Genomic DNA, 16,772 nt, shown 5'->3' on the forward strand with positions numbered 1-16,772 from the left:
ATCTGTGGGCTATAAAAAGGTTCAGCATTCCCCAGAATATGCCCCTGCCGCCACCACCCCGTTATAAGTTGTTGCACCGTGATCAGCTTACTTGAGCCCCAGGCTTTTGCTTACGTTTCTGATGATTCCCTCAGTTAGGTTCCTTGTAGTGTCATTACTGGGTCGAAGGAGACAAACCTTTATAAGGCCCAAAGGTGGTCCAGTTCACACTCCTGATGATGCTAGTAGTATCTTTTTATACTTTTCTTTTTGGAATAATAACATTTTTTGGTTTCTTTCTATTTTGAAATAATGTCAAGCTTAGAGCAGCGCTGCAGCAACAGTACAGAGAATCCCCACATGTCGTTTGCCTGGACTTGAGTCGTCTGCTTTGAGCACGTGGGCAGCGTTGCCTGGGGCCCGCCTCCCCTCTTCTCAGCACAAGTGTCGGCAAAGACAGTAGCAGCCGTGTTTACTTTGCTGGGCAGAAGAGATGGAATTTTACACTTAATTGCGAGTGTGACTGGGCATTTGTCATATGTTCATGGCTGACCTGGCTGTAGGGGGGTGTGAATGAGGTCGCCTCGTCCTTGGGCCCTTTTCTGTTGGACTGTTAGATACTTTCTTTAAATCATCCCCAGTTGTGTTTGACTCATTCTTGACTAAAGAGAGGCCTAGGGAAAGAAGGAAAAGTAGGAAAATATGAAGAAAGGAAGTAGCACCCTTGGTTTGGAGAAATGGCAGGAGAAGGAAATGGGGAGAGAGAGAGGAAAATAAATAATTCTGTCCATATCTATATGGACGTAATGAAGGACGGAATAGAACAGTGCCATTCGTTAGCCCAGCCCAGTCCCCAAGGTGGCTCATCCACACCTGTGGTCACCACCCTCAACAGTTCTCAAGTAATAGCAGTCTCCAGTGACTGAAGTCCAAGATAAAGACCGGGTTTATGGGGCCTGGGGTCAGACTCCGGAGAGCCATGGAGAGGGATTCCACCGACGTTCTGATCCCCACAGCTGCCGTCCTGCCCTCGCCGCACTTCGGTTTCGCCAGACTAGTGACTTGTGCTCGTTGACCTCCCTTCCCCTCCAGCCCACACCACGCTGGCAGGGGTCAGTGGCGACCTGGCCAGATCCCTGACATCCCTTCTGAACACTGGCAGGACCGCCTCCTATCCTCTTGGCCGCTTGTGTCTGTACTTTCCAGGCCCTTGTGGCCCTTCTCTTCCTCATCCCCCTCTTGGGAGAGTTTTTATTTCACTTCCCCTTGTGGAAGTGGTTTGTTTTTAGTCTTCTTAATTTTTTTCTCAACTGGTGGTTGTACCATTACAATAAAAATAGAAATAGCTAACATTTAGCAAGTAATGCCTGTAAACCTGGCCCCGTTCTAAGTGCTTCCATAGATTAATCCTCAAGTGAACTCATGGAGAGAAAGGGTTGTTTATTCCATTTTGCAGGTGAGGAAACGAAAGCACAGGGATGTTGAATAGCTTCCCAGAATCACACAGCACTGACGGGCAGAGGCTGTCCAGACCCGGAGCCGGTCCTTCAGACTGTCTCTGTTATTTACTTCCCCCAGATTGTCTTGTCAGAAGGGCTGAGGTCAGTACCTTTGCACATGCTGCTGCATCCATCCAGGTTTCTTTCTGAAATAGGACGCATTCCTCAAAACAGAGTTATTGGGTCCCAGAATGTTTTTTATTTTGTTAATTTTTTGATGTTGCCAAATTGCCCTTCACAAAGCCCTTTACAGTATATGAGTGCCCCTGGCTTCCCAAAACACTTGCCAGTACCATGTGTTCTTTGGACATTTTGCCCAGAAAGGGGGCGTCTCATTTTATTTTTCATTTATTACTGTGTGCACGAATATCTTCTGATTTGTTACTACTGCTTTGTACACCCTTTTGTCCATTCCTCCCATGCGTGTCTCTAGGTCTGAAGAGTGCTTTGTGAGTGAAGGGTGAACTTGTCCTTGGTGTGGTTTGACGAGGCCCAGTCAGTGCCTCCCCTTCTCTCCCCACGTGGAGTCTCGGCCCTTCCGCTGCGCGGCAGAGAAGGAGCTGCTCCGCCCAAGAGAAAGGAGAGGGAGACAGGGCTGTGCTGCCGCCCTCTGCCTCCAGACCCCACCCTGCTGTGCTCTCGGGGAAGGGAGGGTGAGGCAGCAGCGAGAAGCCACACTCCTCAGGAGAGCTTGTCCTCCCTGGGGGGGAGGTGGCAGGGCCCTAAGGGTGATGGCTGTTTGCCCGCCTGCCGCTGTGCTTTCACTGCGTGCCGGCGGTTTTGCAGTCAACAAGTTCTTGTTATGTGGCCACACCTGTTGAGCTTTTCAGTCATGGTTTCTGCCTGTGGTGTCATGCTTAGGGAAGAGCTGGGTTCCAGTAAGTACTGTGTGATTCATAAAGTCGGTCGCTAGTTATTCATAGATTTTAAGTGGTGCTTAGCCCGAGTTTTTGTCTTTTTTTCCAGTCTTTTGTATTAGAGTTCCACTTTGAACCCAACGACTACTTTACCAATTCAGTCCTGACAAAAACATACAAGATGAAGTCAGAGCCAGATAAGGCCGATCCCTTTTCCTTTGAAGGTCCTGAAATAGTTGACTGTGACGGGTAAGGAAATGCCATTTCAACTTCTTTTTCTGAAACAAAAGCAGGAGATGGTTTTACAACTTTACAAGTAAGATGGAAGTTAGGAATAAAGCAGAAAGCCTTTAATCTGTTTAGAAGCCCAAAAGACAAAGATTGAAATTAAAGAGTCTCTCTGGGAATATGATGGCTGGCACTGGGAAATGTATTAATGTGGTTACGTGGGCCAGGGTTTGGGGTAGTGGCCCAATTTCCTCGTTTTAATGAGGGCATTGGGATCTCCAGTCACCTTAAGTGAAGCAGTGGTCATTGAACTAATAAATTCCTCTCAGCAGGTATTTGTTGAGTGAATGAATGAGTCAGTACAGGGCAGCACTGGCCTCGGTGGGGCCGCATGAGTGTGGTTGGCCTCAGGACTGAGCACCTTGGTGATTGCAGCCTGTGGCCCACCAAGGAGAGTGGCTTGGAGTTCATGCCTCTTGGTTGGTTTGAGACGGTTTGGGAAATTGTTTCATTCTTGATTCAAACAATTATCCTTATTCACTGAACCAAGTACTTATCCTGATGAATCTCCCTGTGTGAGTAATACAGAACTCTGTTAAAATCCTGCTGGACTGAAATGGCCAGAGTCATGTAGATTGTTTCCCACGGCCAGGCCATCGGGTGAGAAGGCCTGCCTTCCCAGGCATGTCCTTGAGCAGACGCTATTCAGACACTGCCAGGGCTTACCTGTTGATTCAAGGTGATTCAGAGCGCGGTCCCCACCAGGGGCCGCTCGGCACTCTTGGAACCCTTGTGTCTTGCTCCGGTCACCAGTGTTTGCGGTAGCCACCTGCTTGCTTTCTCCAGCTTGTCCCACTCGCGTAGTTAGTTGTCTTGAGAATTCAGGCGCCTGAGTGGATGGCTTCCTGTGCGCTGTGGGGTCTGTGAAGGGGCAGCAGGTGACAAGCCCTTGAGCGGGCATGGTCACGGGAAGAACGTTGGAGGACCCCTGCGAGACGTCTGGGGGTTAAAGCTGTGCAGCTGCGGGAGTTGCCGCGCTGACAGCCTGCCTGGCGGCGCCCTCCGCCTTCACTGGCCTTCACGCGAGCTCACCACGTGCCGGGTGCTTGCTCACAGGTTGTTAAGTTGTTTTGGGGTTAAGCACAGAGCTGTGATTTGCTTGCTGGGCACACGCGTGACCAGTTTTTCTCATGGAGTGTGTACCCGTGATCACGGTCTTGTCCCTGTAGGTGTACCATTGACTGGAAGAAGGGAAAAAATGTAACAGTCAAAACCATCAAGAAAAAGCAGAAACATAAGGGCCGAGGCACCGTCAGAACAATCACCAAACAAGTCCCCAACGATTCCTTTTTCAACTTCTTCAATCCGCTGAAAGGTGAGTGGGCTGGGTTGTGACTCCAGGTTACACACAGAGTGACTGTTAACATCGGGAAGTCGGTTCTGGTCCTCGGGCGAGCGCTGGGGGGCGGGGCCACGGGTGCCTGTCCTGGCAGGAGGGTGAGCCCGAGGCGGGGGCGGGGGGAGGGGTCAGCACAGCTACAGCCTGCAGGGCGTCGGCCCACCCCTCCCTCTCAGGTGGGTTTTTGGTTTTTTCTTCGAGCCTTGGTATAGAGCACAAGGGGTTTGGGAACTAATATATTGTGACAAACACAGACTTAGGACAGAATCATAGCTTGGACGCTTGTTCTCTGCTCCCACCCCTCAGTAAAAGAGAGATGGAAGTAGTAATGGCTCAGCCGCTGGTTTTGAGGGAAATTACTTGGAAGTCTTCACATAGTTTCCTAATCCTGAGAATTCGAAGGTCAGACCCGCTGGCAGCGTTAAAATATGGATATGAGGGGAAAACATTTTCTCTTTATTTTCAGTGAACAAAAAACAGTTGGAAATAAATGCCAGCCCTGATCTAGGTAATTGGTGGCCCTTTGGGTTGTCTGTCGGGGGCCACGGGGTGGCTTCCCTCTTGACTCTGACCCTCGTGCCGAGTCACCAAGCTGCCCATCACCATTCAGTCCGTTGTTTTTCACTGTTGTGGCTGTTGTCTGTGACTTGTCTTTGAACCTGGAAGATGCCAATGTATATCAGTTCTGGGGACAAGAACAGCCATAAATGTAGTTCTTAAATTTCCTTTTTTGGGAAGATGCCTTTCAGAGCCTCACGTGGGCATATGGGGGGCTTCCTGTATGAATTCACCGTGAAGCAAAGGGGCTTTGGTTCCTAAATTCAGTGGCTTTTTTGGAAGTTTTAAATAATAACAATTAAAATGGAATCAAGTGGACTCAAGAATTTGGGGGTGATTTTGGGGGTTCTAAAACTGCATTGTGTGGTTGCACAAGTCTAAAAATGTATCAGACGTCATTGGATTGTATACTTCAAGTGGGTGAATTTTATGGTATATCACTATTTTTAAAGTAATTGAATAAACGTAATATCAAGTGATATGCTCTATGAAAAGGAATAGAGGATGTCAGTGGTGGGGGTGATGGAGTGGTCAAGGAAAAAAATCAAAATTGCTGAAATGCTTTTTGAAATGAAGGAAATAAAAGGTGGCTAGTCCAGCACGCTGTTTGGCTTTAATCCTACAAAGCTGGTCCAGAAGTCAAACGAGGAAGTCCTTGTGCTGCTGGCTGCCCCTGAGGCCAGGGTCCCCGAACCTGCGTCTTGAACAGCGGCTGGGGCTCTTACAGGCCGAGGCTCGGGCCGCCCCGCCGCCCACGGGGGGCGGTGCTCGCACCAGCACCTGCTCCGCCGCGGCTGAGATGGCACGTGCCCCTCTCTGTGCTGGCCACGGAGACAGACCTTGCAGCAGAGGGGCGACAGGGAAGACACAAAGGCAGGGTGAGCCCGGCAAAGGGGACGCGACGCCTGGCGAAGCGTCACTGGGCTTCACTGAGCGCGGTTTTAAGTCTGTGTTTTCTTGGTTCCGTGTTGGGCTGTAGTTCGGCACCAAGGTCTGTAGGGCCGTGGGTGCTGGAACCGAATCTCAGCCCACCTTTTGTGTGGAGCGCGGGCCTCTGCTGTGGGTGTCGGTGAGTAACGTCGCCCTGCGCGCTGCAGTCTTTGCGGGAGGAGTGGCTCAGCACGACTCTCTCCTTCCCCTTTGCAAGCAGGCAGGGGTGCAGCTTCGACCTAGCTGAGATGCGGCGCCTCAGTCACACTGAGGACTTACAGCCTTCAAGTGCTTCCTGTACCTCTACCGAAACGTCACCTGTAGTTTTGTAGGACACGAGTTAAAACTCCGCTTAAAACACAAATGCCCTGAAAGGCCACAGTCTGGGCAGCCGGTGCACCTTTCCATCTGCTGATGCTTTAAACGTCTGTAAAGTCTCTTCTGAAAGTGGCCTTCTCCAGCTGGGCCTGTGAGCCTCACTGGCTACCAGCCTTTGGCCCTTGATTGGGGGTGGGGGGAGGGCAGGGGGCCTGGCGGTGCTGGGGCCAGCTTCAGCCTGCAGCAGGCGGGGGAGGGGGAAGCCGGCCATGGGGAGGCACGGCGCTTAGGCGATTTCTAGTGAAGTGTTCCATTTTATTTGTCAGCTGAGCCTCCTGTGTGGGCTTTAGAAGGTTTTGGTTGTCGATGTAATGCAGATGTGTTTTGTCTTTTCTTCTAGCATCAGGGGATGGAGAATCACTGGTAAGATGTGTGGTTATCAAAAAAGTATGTTGTTTTGCTGTTAAGGTCCTTGTTTCCCGAGTATTTTGCTACTTTCTTTTTAATCTGTTATTACTGCCTGAAAACCAAGGGTGAATTTGTATTCACTGCACCGTGGGGGTGGGACAGAAGCGCGCGTTCTGTGGGTGGACCTGAGGGCAGGCGTGTCCTTGAGCCTCACCCCCTCGCACGTGTGGCCCTGTGCGGCCCCTCTGGGCCCTACGCTTTCCTGCCATTTGGCTGCAAGGGTTCCTTTAACGTGGCCTAACCTCAGAGATGCCTGTCACCCAGCAGTGCCCGCACTGGGTGCTTTATAAGCCCAGTCACCGGAAGTGGGGGGGTCAGGCATGGGCGAGGGGATGTGACGCTTACCCCACTGAAGCAAGTTAGCACTTCGCTTTTCCCCTCAGGATGAAGACTCCGAATTCACGTTAGCTTCCGACTTTGAAATTGGACACTTCTTCCGTGAGCGGATCGTGCCGCGCGCTGTGCTCTACTTCACGGGGGAGGCCGTAGAGGACGACGACAACGTAGGTGGCCTGTGGGGGCCGCCGGGGTCAGAGCGGGTGCCGGCTTGGGAAGCCCAGCCGAGATTTTCATGACATCCTCCACCAGGTCCACGGGGCACTGCCCTCTGGTTTGGAGGAAATAGACTGGGCAGGGAGATGGCAGAGGCGGGAGAAGCAGGTCTTTCTGAGGCATCTGAGCACCACGCGCCCACGTGGGCCCGGCCAGTGACGTGTTTCAGAATGTCCTCTAAGGACCCAGGGGTTCGCTGCTGCACGCGAGGTCTGTGGCTTTGGGTGACTTCTGAACGTGAGGAAACTCCTGTTCTCCAAGCGATGGCCTGCAGAGCCGAGTCGTGCTAGCACGTGGCATATCGACCCCAAAGAAATAGAACCCCACGCTCCACGGAAAAACAGCCCGGCTGCGCAGGCCACCTTCCCCTCTGCTTGAAGGAACTCGCCCTCCCACAGTCAGAACTTGGGAGCAGGACCCCTGAGCACAGCCTGGCCAGCTGCCCCGGGCTGTCACCTGAAATGGTTCTCCATCGTGACCAAGGCCCGGTTGCCGCGAGCCCTCTTGTTGTGTGGAGATAAAGGTCTGTCCTGTGGCGTGTTGCTGGAAGTGTGCTTGGATGCTGTTTGCTCGCTTGTGTTGAGTGCTCTGAGGTTCCTTTCTGGCGAGGTCTGTTGCGGCTGCTGGGCAGGCCCCAGCTGCTTCGTGCCCTCCTTTGTGCTGAAGGCCCCCACGCGGCGGGAGTGGGCCAGCCCAGGGCGTACTGGCTACATCGCCTGACACTAGTGAGCTGCTCAGGTGCGGTCTGTCCCTCCCCGGGCGGGGAGGTACTTGTGGGAATCCGGGAACACGGACACACACAGCACAGCGCAGTTTGGAGTCATCTTAGCGCTCAGGTAGTTGCTCAGACTTAAGTCTAAGGAAATGCTGGTTATGCAACAAATTCTGGACCAGTGCTCTCCAGTAGCACCTCCTGTGATGAGGGAGCTGTCCTCTGCTCCGTCTGCTGCAGCAGGGCTGGCACCACGTGACGCTGGAAGATTCAAGGTACGGCCCTTGGCAACTGAGGAACTAGGGGTTGGATTTATCTAATTTGACCAAAAAAGATCTAGTGGCTACACACAGTGGGAAACTCATCTCTAGACCAGTGGTCTCAAACTTTTTTGATCATACACCCATCAGTTTAAAAACTTAATTATGCAGCGCGTATATATTTATAGTACAGGCAGCATAGCAGCTCCTGGTGAGCAGGGCAGCGTGTTTGCCTGTAACATCCGTGTCCATGTTCATTCACAATGCCTTCGGTGCAGGTACCGCAGGTTCGCAGTGTGGTCCCGGGGCTCACGTCAGCCTGCGTCTGCTGGAGCCCTAGTTCTGCCGGTTCCCACGCGTGGACCGGGGTTGGTGGTAGTCACTGCAGCTGCTCCTCAGGCTCCTGGCAGAGGAGGCTCGGTGGCACTGGGACAGAGATGAGTGCAGCGACGGCAGACATGCTGGGGGCGATGTGGACACTGGGCATCGTTCTGGGGTGAAGTGGACGGAGGAGTCCTGGTTTTGTCTTCCACACTCACGTGGGTCACCTCACTCGTCCCACGGGCTGCACACCCCACTCTGGAGCCTCTGCTCTGCCCGAGTGTGAGATGCCCGCACAGAGCTCGCTCAGAAGATGGGGCCAGGGTGAAATGATGGACTTTGAACCTCAGAAAATGGGCACTTGAGCCTGTGTGAGGCTGGTTCCAGTGCGACCTGAAATGCTGCAGTGAGAGTCTTGTCGGCTGCAAGACGCTGAAAGGTCTTCTTTGTCAGAGGCCTGGAGGAAAAGGTTCCAAGACACGGTCAGATCCCAGCCCGACCGCACCAGGCCCTGCCAGCACTGTGCTCTTCTGAGTTCCGTCTGAGTTGTTGCTGACGAATAGGGGGCGGGGGGCTCCAAGAAGAAAGGTTTATAAGAGAAAGCTTGCTGAATCTTCGTATGTCTGTGTCGATGCAGCCACCAGCGACGAGGGTTGTTCAGTTTTGTTTGGCTTTTGATAGCAATCTGATATTCGGGACTTGGCTGAGAGCCTGGCCAGCAGTGTTTTTGGACACACAAGACATTGAATTGAGACATTCATTCAGCTACAGTGTTGGAGTTTCTCCCATGCACACTTTTTCTGACTTACTTTAAAGATTAAACACCAAGATTTTATTACATTTCTAAATACAGATTAAAGATTTCCCCTTGCCTGAGTTATAAAATGACATTGAAAGTCCAGTATGTGATAAAATTACGCTACTGGTTTGCTTAGATCAGCCAGTTTCCCAGTTGGACCCAGCGCACACCCAAGCCGACGGTTTCCTTTCTTCACCCCGTCCCCATCCGCAGTCTTTGTTTTGAGTGGTTTTCAGATACCTGGTATCCTATTAACAGGGCAGGGCTTGTGAGCCAGCGGCCCCACACTTCTGGCCCTGGCTTGGAGCAGAGCTGCCAGCTCTGCTCAGAGGCCAGGCCACTTCCCGCTCTCCTTAGGCCCTACCCCTGTAGGCGCTTGACGGGCTGTGTCTGCGTCAGGTTGCCACCACGCTTTATAAAACCTAAAAACCTGTTTCCTTTCTTTTCAGTTTGAAGAAGGTGAGGAAGGAGAGGAGGAGGTAAGACATGGTTTACATGAGACATCATTCCCCGAGGTTGCTTTAGGCCTTCTCTGCTTGAGTGGATGGAGGTTATGAAGTCAGGGGACCGCTTTAGACTCGTCTCGTGGGAAGCTGCCTTTGAAGCTTTCAGCCCTATTGAATACTACGGAAAGACACGGCAGATGGGAAGCAGTGTCCAGTTTGACTCTGCAATTGGCTTATGAAAATGCATCTTAGAAAATAACCATTTAGCAAACAAAATCCACTTTTTCAGCAATATGTTTATTTCAGGGTTATCTGCCAGAACAAGAAGTGCCCAGAGGAGGGGATTTAATCAAGTATGGCTAGCAATGATTGTAATTGATTTCCTTCAGAATCAAAGTATTGCTTTATTTGTGGCTGGTGGATCCACAAGAACTTAAGTCCTGTCTGTTCAACTAGCTCTCACTCCTTTTAATGCAGGAATTAGAAGGTGACGAGGAGGGAGAAGATGAGGACGATGCCGAAATTAACCCCAAGGTTAGTTATTTGGGGCTTCCCACACCTGTGTTTGCTACACTGTTGACCTTTTAAAACATGTTCCCCACTTTGAGGTAGTGGTGTTACGAATATGTACCTGTCATTCTCTAATTAGGAAAGTTAAAATGTACCAGAAAAATACTTGAATGAGGAGCTATTTAGACACCTGGTATATAATTTGAGTGTGAAGTATGAATACTAAACTGCTTTCCAATGCTTTCCCAAGCTATATCTTATTTATATAAACTTGTTCAGTAGAGCAGCTTTACATTCCAGATCTTTAATTCTTTTAAGATAATGATTTAACTGACAACATGAATAAACTTTTTTGTTTTGTGTGTTTGTTTTTGGAAAAGGTACAGAGACGGGACCTGGTGGGGGGCTTGTTTTGTTTTGTTAATGTTAGGATAATGGAGTTGTAGGCATAATTTTACAATTGTACATGGGCTGAGAATACTCAAAAGACATGTCTCGATAGCTCAGATAATTTGAAATAAATTAGGAAGCTTTGCAAAGAAAAAAAAAAAAAAACAACCGATTAGGATGAGTGGGCAATCCCATTAATTTTACGCGTGTCTGAGTTTTTACTTACGGTCTCAGATGAGCGTACATCAGGGACTTGCCACTTGACACATATTTTAAATACAGAACTGTTCTAACACTGTCCTGAAGCTGTAATGAGAATTACTGTTGTTTGCCCATGTGAAATTTATAGTTCACTTGCCTCTTAGGACCAGATGTATCACGGGCTGTCAGAATACTAACATTACTTGGCATTGTAGAATCTGTATCTCTATTTAAGTAGACGTTTGTGTGTTGTTTGTTTACCCCCGTTGTGCCCGAAGTGGACCGTGCACTAAGCTGTCAGTGTGTAACTGGGTCTGATCACTTTATAGCACCAGATGTTCCTGTGAATGCATGCTTACAGCAGTAGTTCCTTCTGGGGAAGGATTCGTGGTGGGTTTAAATCCTCAGCGTGCCATGTAGATACTGCCCTGGGAATGGGCTCGGACGTGTTCCTCTTCTCAAAGCCAGCCTGTCCACTGGGGCGTCGCCGTATGGACGGCGCACCTGTGCTCAGTTCCTGAGCTGCGAGCCCAGGGCCCTGCCTCGAGTGGATCGCCCTTCGCTGTGAGGTAATCATAGAACCGTGCCGTGCCCGCTCCCAGGTGTTTGTATCTGGCTGTTCTTCTGCGCTCGGGGGCGCTGACGCACACGTTCACGGTGGGGTTTCTAGAGCAGAGGTGGCTGGTTACCGTGTCCACTGCTGGACTCAAGTGTCCTGTCTCTGGTCACTTGTCTCGCTGACAGCGGCGGCTCTGTTCCCCATTTCTTGTTGTTTCCTCCTGTTGTCCGTCCTCTCTCTCCCCTTGCCAAACCTTCTGTCTCCTCTCACGTCTGGGTTTTCTAGAAGAGCATTCTCACCAAGTGATCACAGATAGCTTAACAGAAAGTAGAGACATGTCAGTACTAAGCCTTCGTGAAGCCTTCGGTCTGTTGTGTTGTTTGGGAGTGGGCGAGGTGCCTGAGGAGGGCCCCTCGGTCAGCCACGTGCAGTCGAAATGCCCTAGTCCTGTCCTCTGGGGTCGTGATGTGACGCTTCTGTTCCTCCGTGTGCACCTCCTCGGAGAGCTCAGTCACATCACAGTCTGTACAAGCAAAGGAAGGTCAGGAAGAACTGTTGGGTATTAAAGGTACAGATCTGGGTGTTGAGGTTTCCCATCTCAAGGTCAGTATTTTTGCAGCCCTTTGTATCATGAGAAATTGTGGCGCTTTCCTCCTGTATAATTTTGTGCATTTCATTTTCCTTCATGCTGACAGTTCCTTTCAATTTTTTTCCCCATTTAGGTGTAATTTTTGTCTGTTAATCATTCATACGTTTCTAGGTAAGGTGGAATTCCATTCATTCCTAACTTCCAAACTTCTGGTCTGTGCTTTGTAACAATGCCATGTCGTTGTGACTCGGTGGCGCGCCTGGCGCGCTCAGCACGTGCTGGCCTGGACGAGGGCTTTCTGAAGAGCAGTGTTTCTGTGCGGGTGTCTGTCGTGTGTGCTTTTAAAACCGACAGAAACCACATCTGGCTCCTACTTGCTGAGCCCAGTGCTTGTCGCTGACCAAGTAGCAGAGATGTAACTGGTGTGAAAGCTTTGTTGACGATGGGGCTGCCCCACCCCCCCACCCCGGGAAGAGGACAGAACAAGAGGGCCCTGGGACCAGGATGCACAGGTCCCCCAGCCATGCTGGCCTCAGCAGGACGAGGTCTGCTGCCTGCTGTGATTCTTCTCGACGTGTGTCTGTTGATTGTTTATACTTTTTAAATTCAGGTGCTGTGCAGACCAGTAGATAATAAAGGGGTAACTTTAATGCGCCAGGATCTTGTGTCTCAGAAGCTGCTGGCACCAGTGTCACGTCAGCGTTAGTAAGTGCTGTCGAGGTTGCTGCACGAATAAGAAAAGGACCCGTTGTAGATCCAAGCGAGCGTTGCAAGTCCCTGGAGCCGCCCTGTCCCCCTCTGGGGGTCATGGGTCCTCGTAGCTCTGCCCCAGTCATGAAGTCCCTCTCCCGTACGACACCGTCGGCTTTTGTGGGGCAAGGGAGGAAGGTGCGAACAGGAGAGCCTGTGAGAAGCCAGGGCGGCGGTGTTAGCATCTAGGAGAGAGCAGGGGCTGCCCGCGCTGAGCTAAGCAGGCCAGTGGTGTGGGAGCGGCTCCTGGGACAGAGCCGTGGTCTGGGGGTCTGTCAGCCCCATGCCTTTGAGGGTTCGTCTGCATCGCCTTCTTGTCTTACTCGGGCGGGCTGGCTTTCCTAGAAGACTAACGGGCAGGTGGGCAGACTTGGGCTAAAGGAAGCATTTTAATTAGATGAAGTGAATGTACGCCTGGAATCTTCTCTGTTTTAAAGGGTCAGATGTGATCATTTAAAATTGTATCTGCTTATTGTCTGATTCCTGCTGCCCTGTGTGTGGGAAGGACGTGTCAGCCAGGCTGGTTCGGCCTGAAGCCCCGCCGCTCCCCACCCTGCCAGTGACTGCGACGCGTCCGTAAACGGTCCAGCCTGTACCTCTGGGCGAGGAGGACTCTTCTGTGGCAGAACCACGGCCGTGCCGTCTCGCCTGTCGTCAGGCGCCCCGTGGAGGGGGTCGTGTCCTGGGCTGTTGGGCAGGCGCTCGGGCCTCGGGCCCCCAGCCCTGAGGCCGTGGTGGTGGCGTGTGCTTGCTGCCGGCAGTGAAAGCCCTTCTTTTCAGTGCCCGCCCGCCCCAGGCAGGGTGTTGACTGTTAGTTTGTGCCTTTGAAGCACTGACTCCCGTCCCTTGACTTCCGACAGCTTCGTGCTGTGAGGCGGAGGGCGCTCGGGTTGAGTGCAGTGTTGCCCTGCCCTCTGTCACAGGCCAATACCGTGGTGTCCCGGCGATGAAGCTCACACGCGTGGCTCCAGGCTTCTGCGCTGGTGCCGCAGCCCGGGAGTCGTGTGTGTGTGTGCACGTGTGGACGCTGGCCCAGGGCTGGGCTGGACGTGGCCCTCGGGAGGCGGGGTGCTGGTGGCAGCCCAGCCCTCTGCTGCCTGGCAGGCCCCACCTTCTGCCTCTTGTCTAAGCACAAGGTCCCCACCTGGCTGTCACCCTCACAACAGCCCTGGTCTTGGTCTTGGCGAGGACCCTTCCCCCAGCGGTCTTCCGCACCCGAGGAAGGAGTTCGTCGTAGACAGACAGACGATGGCTTCTCCTGGTTAAAGACAGATGTGATGTCGCTGAGACAGCACATTGTAAACTGTGCCGCTCTGTATTCACGGCGTCCTGTACGTCCCGCATGTGTATTTACCCAGAAGGATGTAGAGCAGCAAGTCGGCCACCCTGTGCCGCCCGCCCGCCCCGCCCACTATACCACAGCCACGACACCGTCCCACTCCCTCAGCTTCAGCTTCTCTCACCTCCTTCCTTTCTGCAGCTCCAGTTATGGAAACCCACACACTTCTCCCCCTGTCCACAAAAGGCTGCACGCCACTGCCCCGGCCCCTGCCAGTGCTGTCCCAGTCCTGGGGCACCTCCCCAGCGAGTCTGGGGCCGGCGTCTGATCCCCCGGCCACAGTCTGGGCCGCCTCCAGGTCTCCCCTTGAGATGACAGAGTTTGAGTTAGGTCTCTTTCAACTAGGATTTCTGGTCGGGGTATTTGTTTTGGTGCCCAGGCTCTTTCTTCGGCAGTGTTTCCAGTGAGTGTGTGATGGGCCGGTGCCATTAGCCCAGTGCTGGGCAGTGCTGGGCAGTGCTGGGCCGAGACCCAGGCCAGACCTGGAAGTCCCAGCTTGTCCCTGTGCTATTACACTTACAACCAAGGAGCTTAGCCCAGGGCCCCAGATGATTGTTTTGTCTTTATGCACCCTTTACACATCTTTTTCATCCCTTAGATGTGGTTTCCCAAGGAATGCACTGTAGCCCAGCTTATTCCATGCAAGGTGTCAGTTGTGTCATCCCAGATGGTTCTTCTGAAATGTGTGGTGCGGGTTTTTCTTAAGACTCCGTAGACGTGCCAAGTTGTATTCAGAGTAATCTGTCATCTTCACAGCCAAGATCATAGGTTATTGACGAGTAAATCCATTTGCTCAGAAGTCCTAGTGAAATCGTTACCTGTCTCTCAGGCTGTGCTGGCCTCCACACGGAATTCACGGGTTGCTAAGTGGGTTTCAGTGTGTGAGACACAGCCGTCAGATCATGCTGAAGTGAGTCTGCCCCTCGTCTCGCTCGTGCCTGCTCCGAAAGGGTGGAATTCCCAACTGGGGGCTCCTGGGAGGATTGGGGCTGGGCTGTGGAGTTCCTAGTGGCCTCTCGTCCTTTGTCAGGGCGCCACGGGCCAGTGCAGGAGAGGCTTTGCTTCAGGGCCCGGCCTGGGGGCCGGTGTGCTCCAGGCAGCGCCGGGAGCCTTGTTCGCCTCGGGGATGGAAGGGAGCCGGCGCTGCTCCCCGCGTGCTCACCCCAGAGCTGAGGCGCCTGCCAGCTTTGGGGCGGGGGCACTGCTGTGCGTTTAATTACTGTCTGCCACCGGAGGACCTCCCTCACCCCGAGACCCTCCTGCTGAGAATTAGAATGTCTTTATACAGAAAGAGGCAGCCCCGCTGTGACCTTGTTTCTGGGAAGTTAGCTGCTTATTTGTTACTATTTTGAAAGTATATTTGTAGTGGCCATGTTTTCAGTAAGAACGAGTGAACTACTTGAGTCTTTGTTTTCGTTGTTGGTTGGAGATGCCTGGTTGATGGAATTGCTCGGTTCTCTACAAGTCTTGTTCTCTCTCGTTGACAGAAGGAGCCCAGCCAGCCCTCGGAGTGCAAGCAGCAGTGAGGCGCCGCTCGCGCGTGTGGACAAGTGCTTACGCCTGACTTGTTTTCAAGTGCATGGTTTTCACTTTAACTTCTCCTTTTACTTTATTATTTTGCTTAACCTGTACAGTGGCAACTCAGATGCATTTCAGAAATAGGAGGTTTAATTCCAGCACCCTCTGCGGCCTTGGGTGCAGCTCAGTGGACCCGCCCAGCCCTGCCTTGGGAAGGGCCTCGCAGACCGCCGGGGCGGTGGGGTGGGGGTGGATCACTTGACGCCAGGGGCACGTGTCCAGGGTGCAGTTCCAGGGCATGTAGAACCAGTTCACCCCTCCCGCCATCAGACGGGATTCCTGTTTCATTGGAAGAAACCCACATGCAGTTTCCAGTTGTCTCGGGAGAGCCGGCCGGGGTTGGCACCATTTCTCATCCTGCTCGCTCTTTGGTTTTATTTTCCTCGGGGCTGCGGTGAGGGTTGCGGCGCCCGCTGAGCCTGAGGCGCGAGCTTTTGTGGTTCATCTCGTATTTATTTCTCTCTCACGCTTGTGAGGGCTTGGGACGTGAGCTGTCCTTCGAGTTTCTGAGACCCTGTGGGCACCAGAGACCCAACAGGAGTTGGGTCTCCCCAAGCAGGAGTTGGTGGTCCACCCGCATGGAAGAAGGCCCTCCCTCCCGCCAGCCGTGGGCCGGGGCTGGTTCTCGGGACGCATGGGCCACGCTTGGCGCTGAGGACGGGGGTGGGGCTGTGGGCAGAGCCAGAGTTTGCCAGGCTTTGCAGGGAGGGGCTCGGGCAGGAAAGTACAGCTTTCCCACGCAGTGTGTAAAATGTCTTGCTTTCTCGGTAGCTCCCGTTCCTCAGCCTCACATTCATCTTGTCTTAAAAGCCCTGGGTTCCGAGCTACCGTTCTTGGCTGGAATGTGGGTGTCGAGTGTGTGACCTCTGGCCCCGGGGGCATCCACGCTGTGGCCAGGCTGTAGAGCGCTCAGCCTTACTTATGATACATTTGTAACTGAATACGGTGTTTTCAATTTGTACAGACTAGTTAGAATATTCTATTAAAGTTGTGAACTGCGAGCCCAGCGCTGTGTGTGTCTTCATTGCAGGAGGCCCGGCGGGTTGGGGCACTTGGGGCGGGTGGGGCTCGCGGAAGTGGTTGCGCAGCCTCCCGGACGGGGTCTCTGGAGCCCGGGTCTCTGGAGCCCAGGCGTGGGCAGATCCAGGACTTCCGGGCTCCTCCTCTTCTGTTTTGAGTTTGAGGCTTTAAAGCCCGTCTTGAGTTAGGGCTGCAGGCCCACTTCACCGTCGGGGTGGGTTTGGGGTCCCGGGTGGGCTCTTTGCTGCCCCGAGAGAGCATCTGCTCCTCCCCCCAGCAGAGAGTCGTTTCTCCGCGTGTGCGGGGCTGGGCCTTTCCGATGAGAAGGTTCCAGGAGGGACACTTGCTGCGCCATGGCCACGTTCGGCGTGTCTTCTCGCTGGTGCTTTTCTGGTGCTTGCGCCCTCCCTGCTTCCCTTCATTAGCGGGGAGACACCTGGTGCCCGGGCCCTCGCTCCAGCTGCCCATCTGGGGATCGGCCCGACCCGCATGCAGCACAGGAGCTGGTGC

The 16,772-nt window shown here is 52.9% G+C and overlaps 1 protein-coding gene across 4 annotated transcripts in view; it reads left to right on the forward strand.

Moving 5' to 3' along the window:
• The window catches only part of NAP1L4 (nucleosome assembly protein 1 like 4), a 66,706-nt gene extending 50,440 nt beyond the window's left edge, over positions 1–16,266 (forward strand). For 3 of the 4 annotated variants that reach the window (XM_082477698.1, XM_082477697.1, XM_082477696.1), the window contains 7 exons: positions 2,445–2,584; positions 3,793–3,938; positions 6,169–6,191; positions 6,620–6,739; positions 9,330–9,359; positions 9,804–9,860; positions 15,152–16,266. In XM_082477698.1, the coding sequence (XP_082333824.1) occupies positions 2,445–2,584; positions 3,793–3,938; positions 6,169–6,191; positions 6,620–6,739; positions 9,330–9,359; positions 9,804–9,860; positions 15,152–15,190 (555 nt within the window). In that variant the 3' untranslated portion in view covers positions 15,191–16,266. Of the gene's footprint in view, positions 1–1,557; positions 1,617–1,911; positions 1,928–2,444; positions 2,585–3,792; positions 3,939–6,168; positions 6,216–6,619; positions 6,740–9,329; positions 9,360–9,803; positions 9,861–15,151 lie in introns of all 4 variants that reach the window. The other variant, XM_082477695.1, reaches the window with a different exon arrangement.
• The last annotated feature ends 506 nt before the right edge of the window (positions 16,267–16,772 follow it).

Source organism: Balaenoptera physalus, assembly GCF_965194825.1.
Source record: "Balaenoptera physalus genome assembly, chromosome: 10".
Lineage (NCBI taxonomy): Eukaryota > Metazoa > Chordata > Mammalia > Artiodactyla > Balaenopteridae > Balaenoptera > Balaenoptera physalus.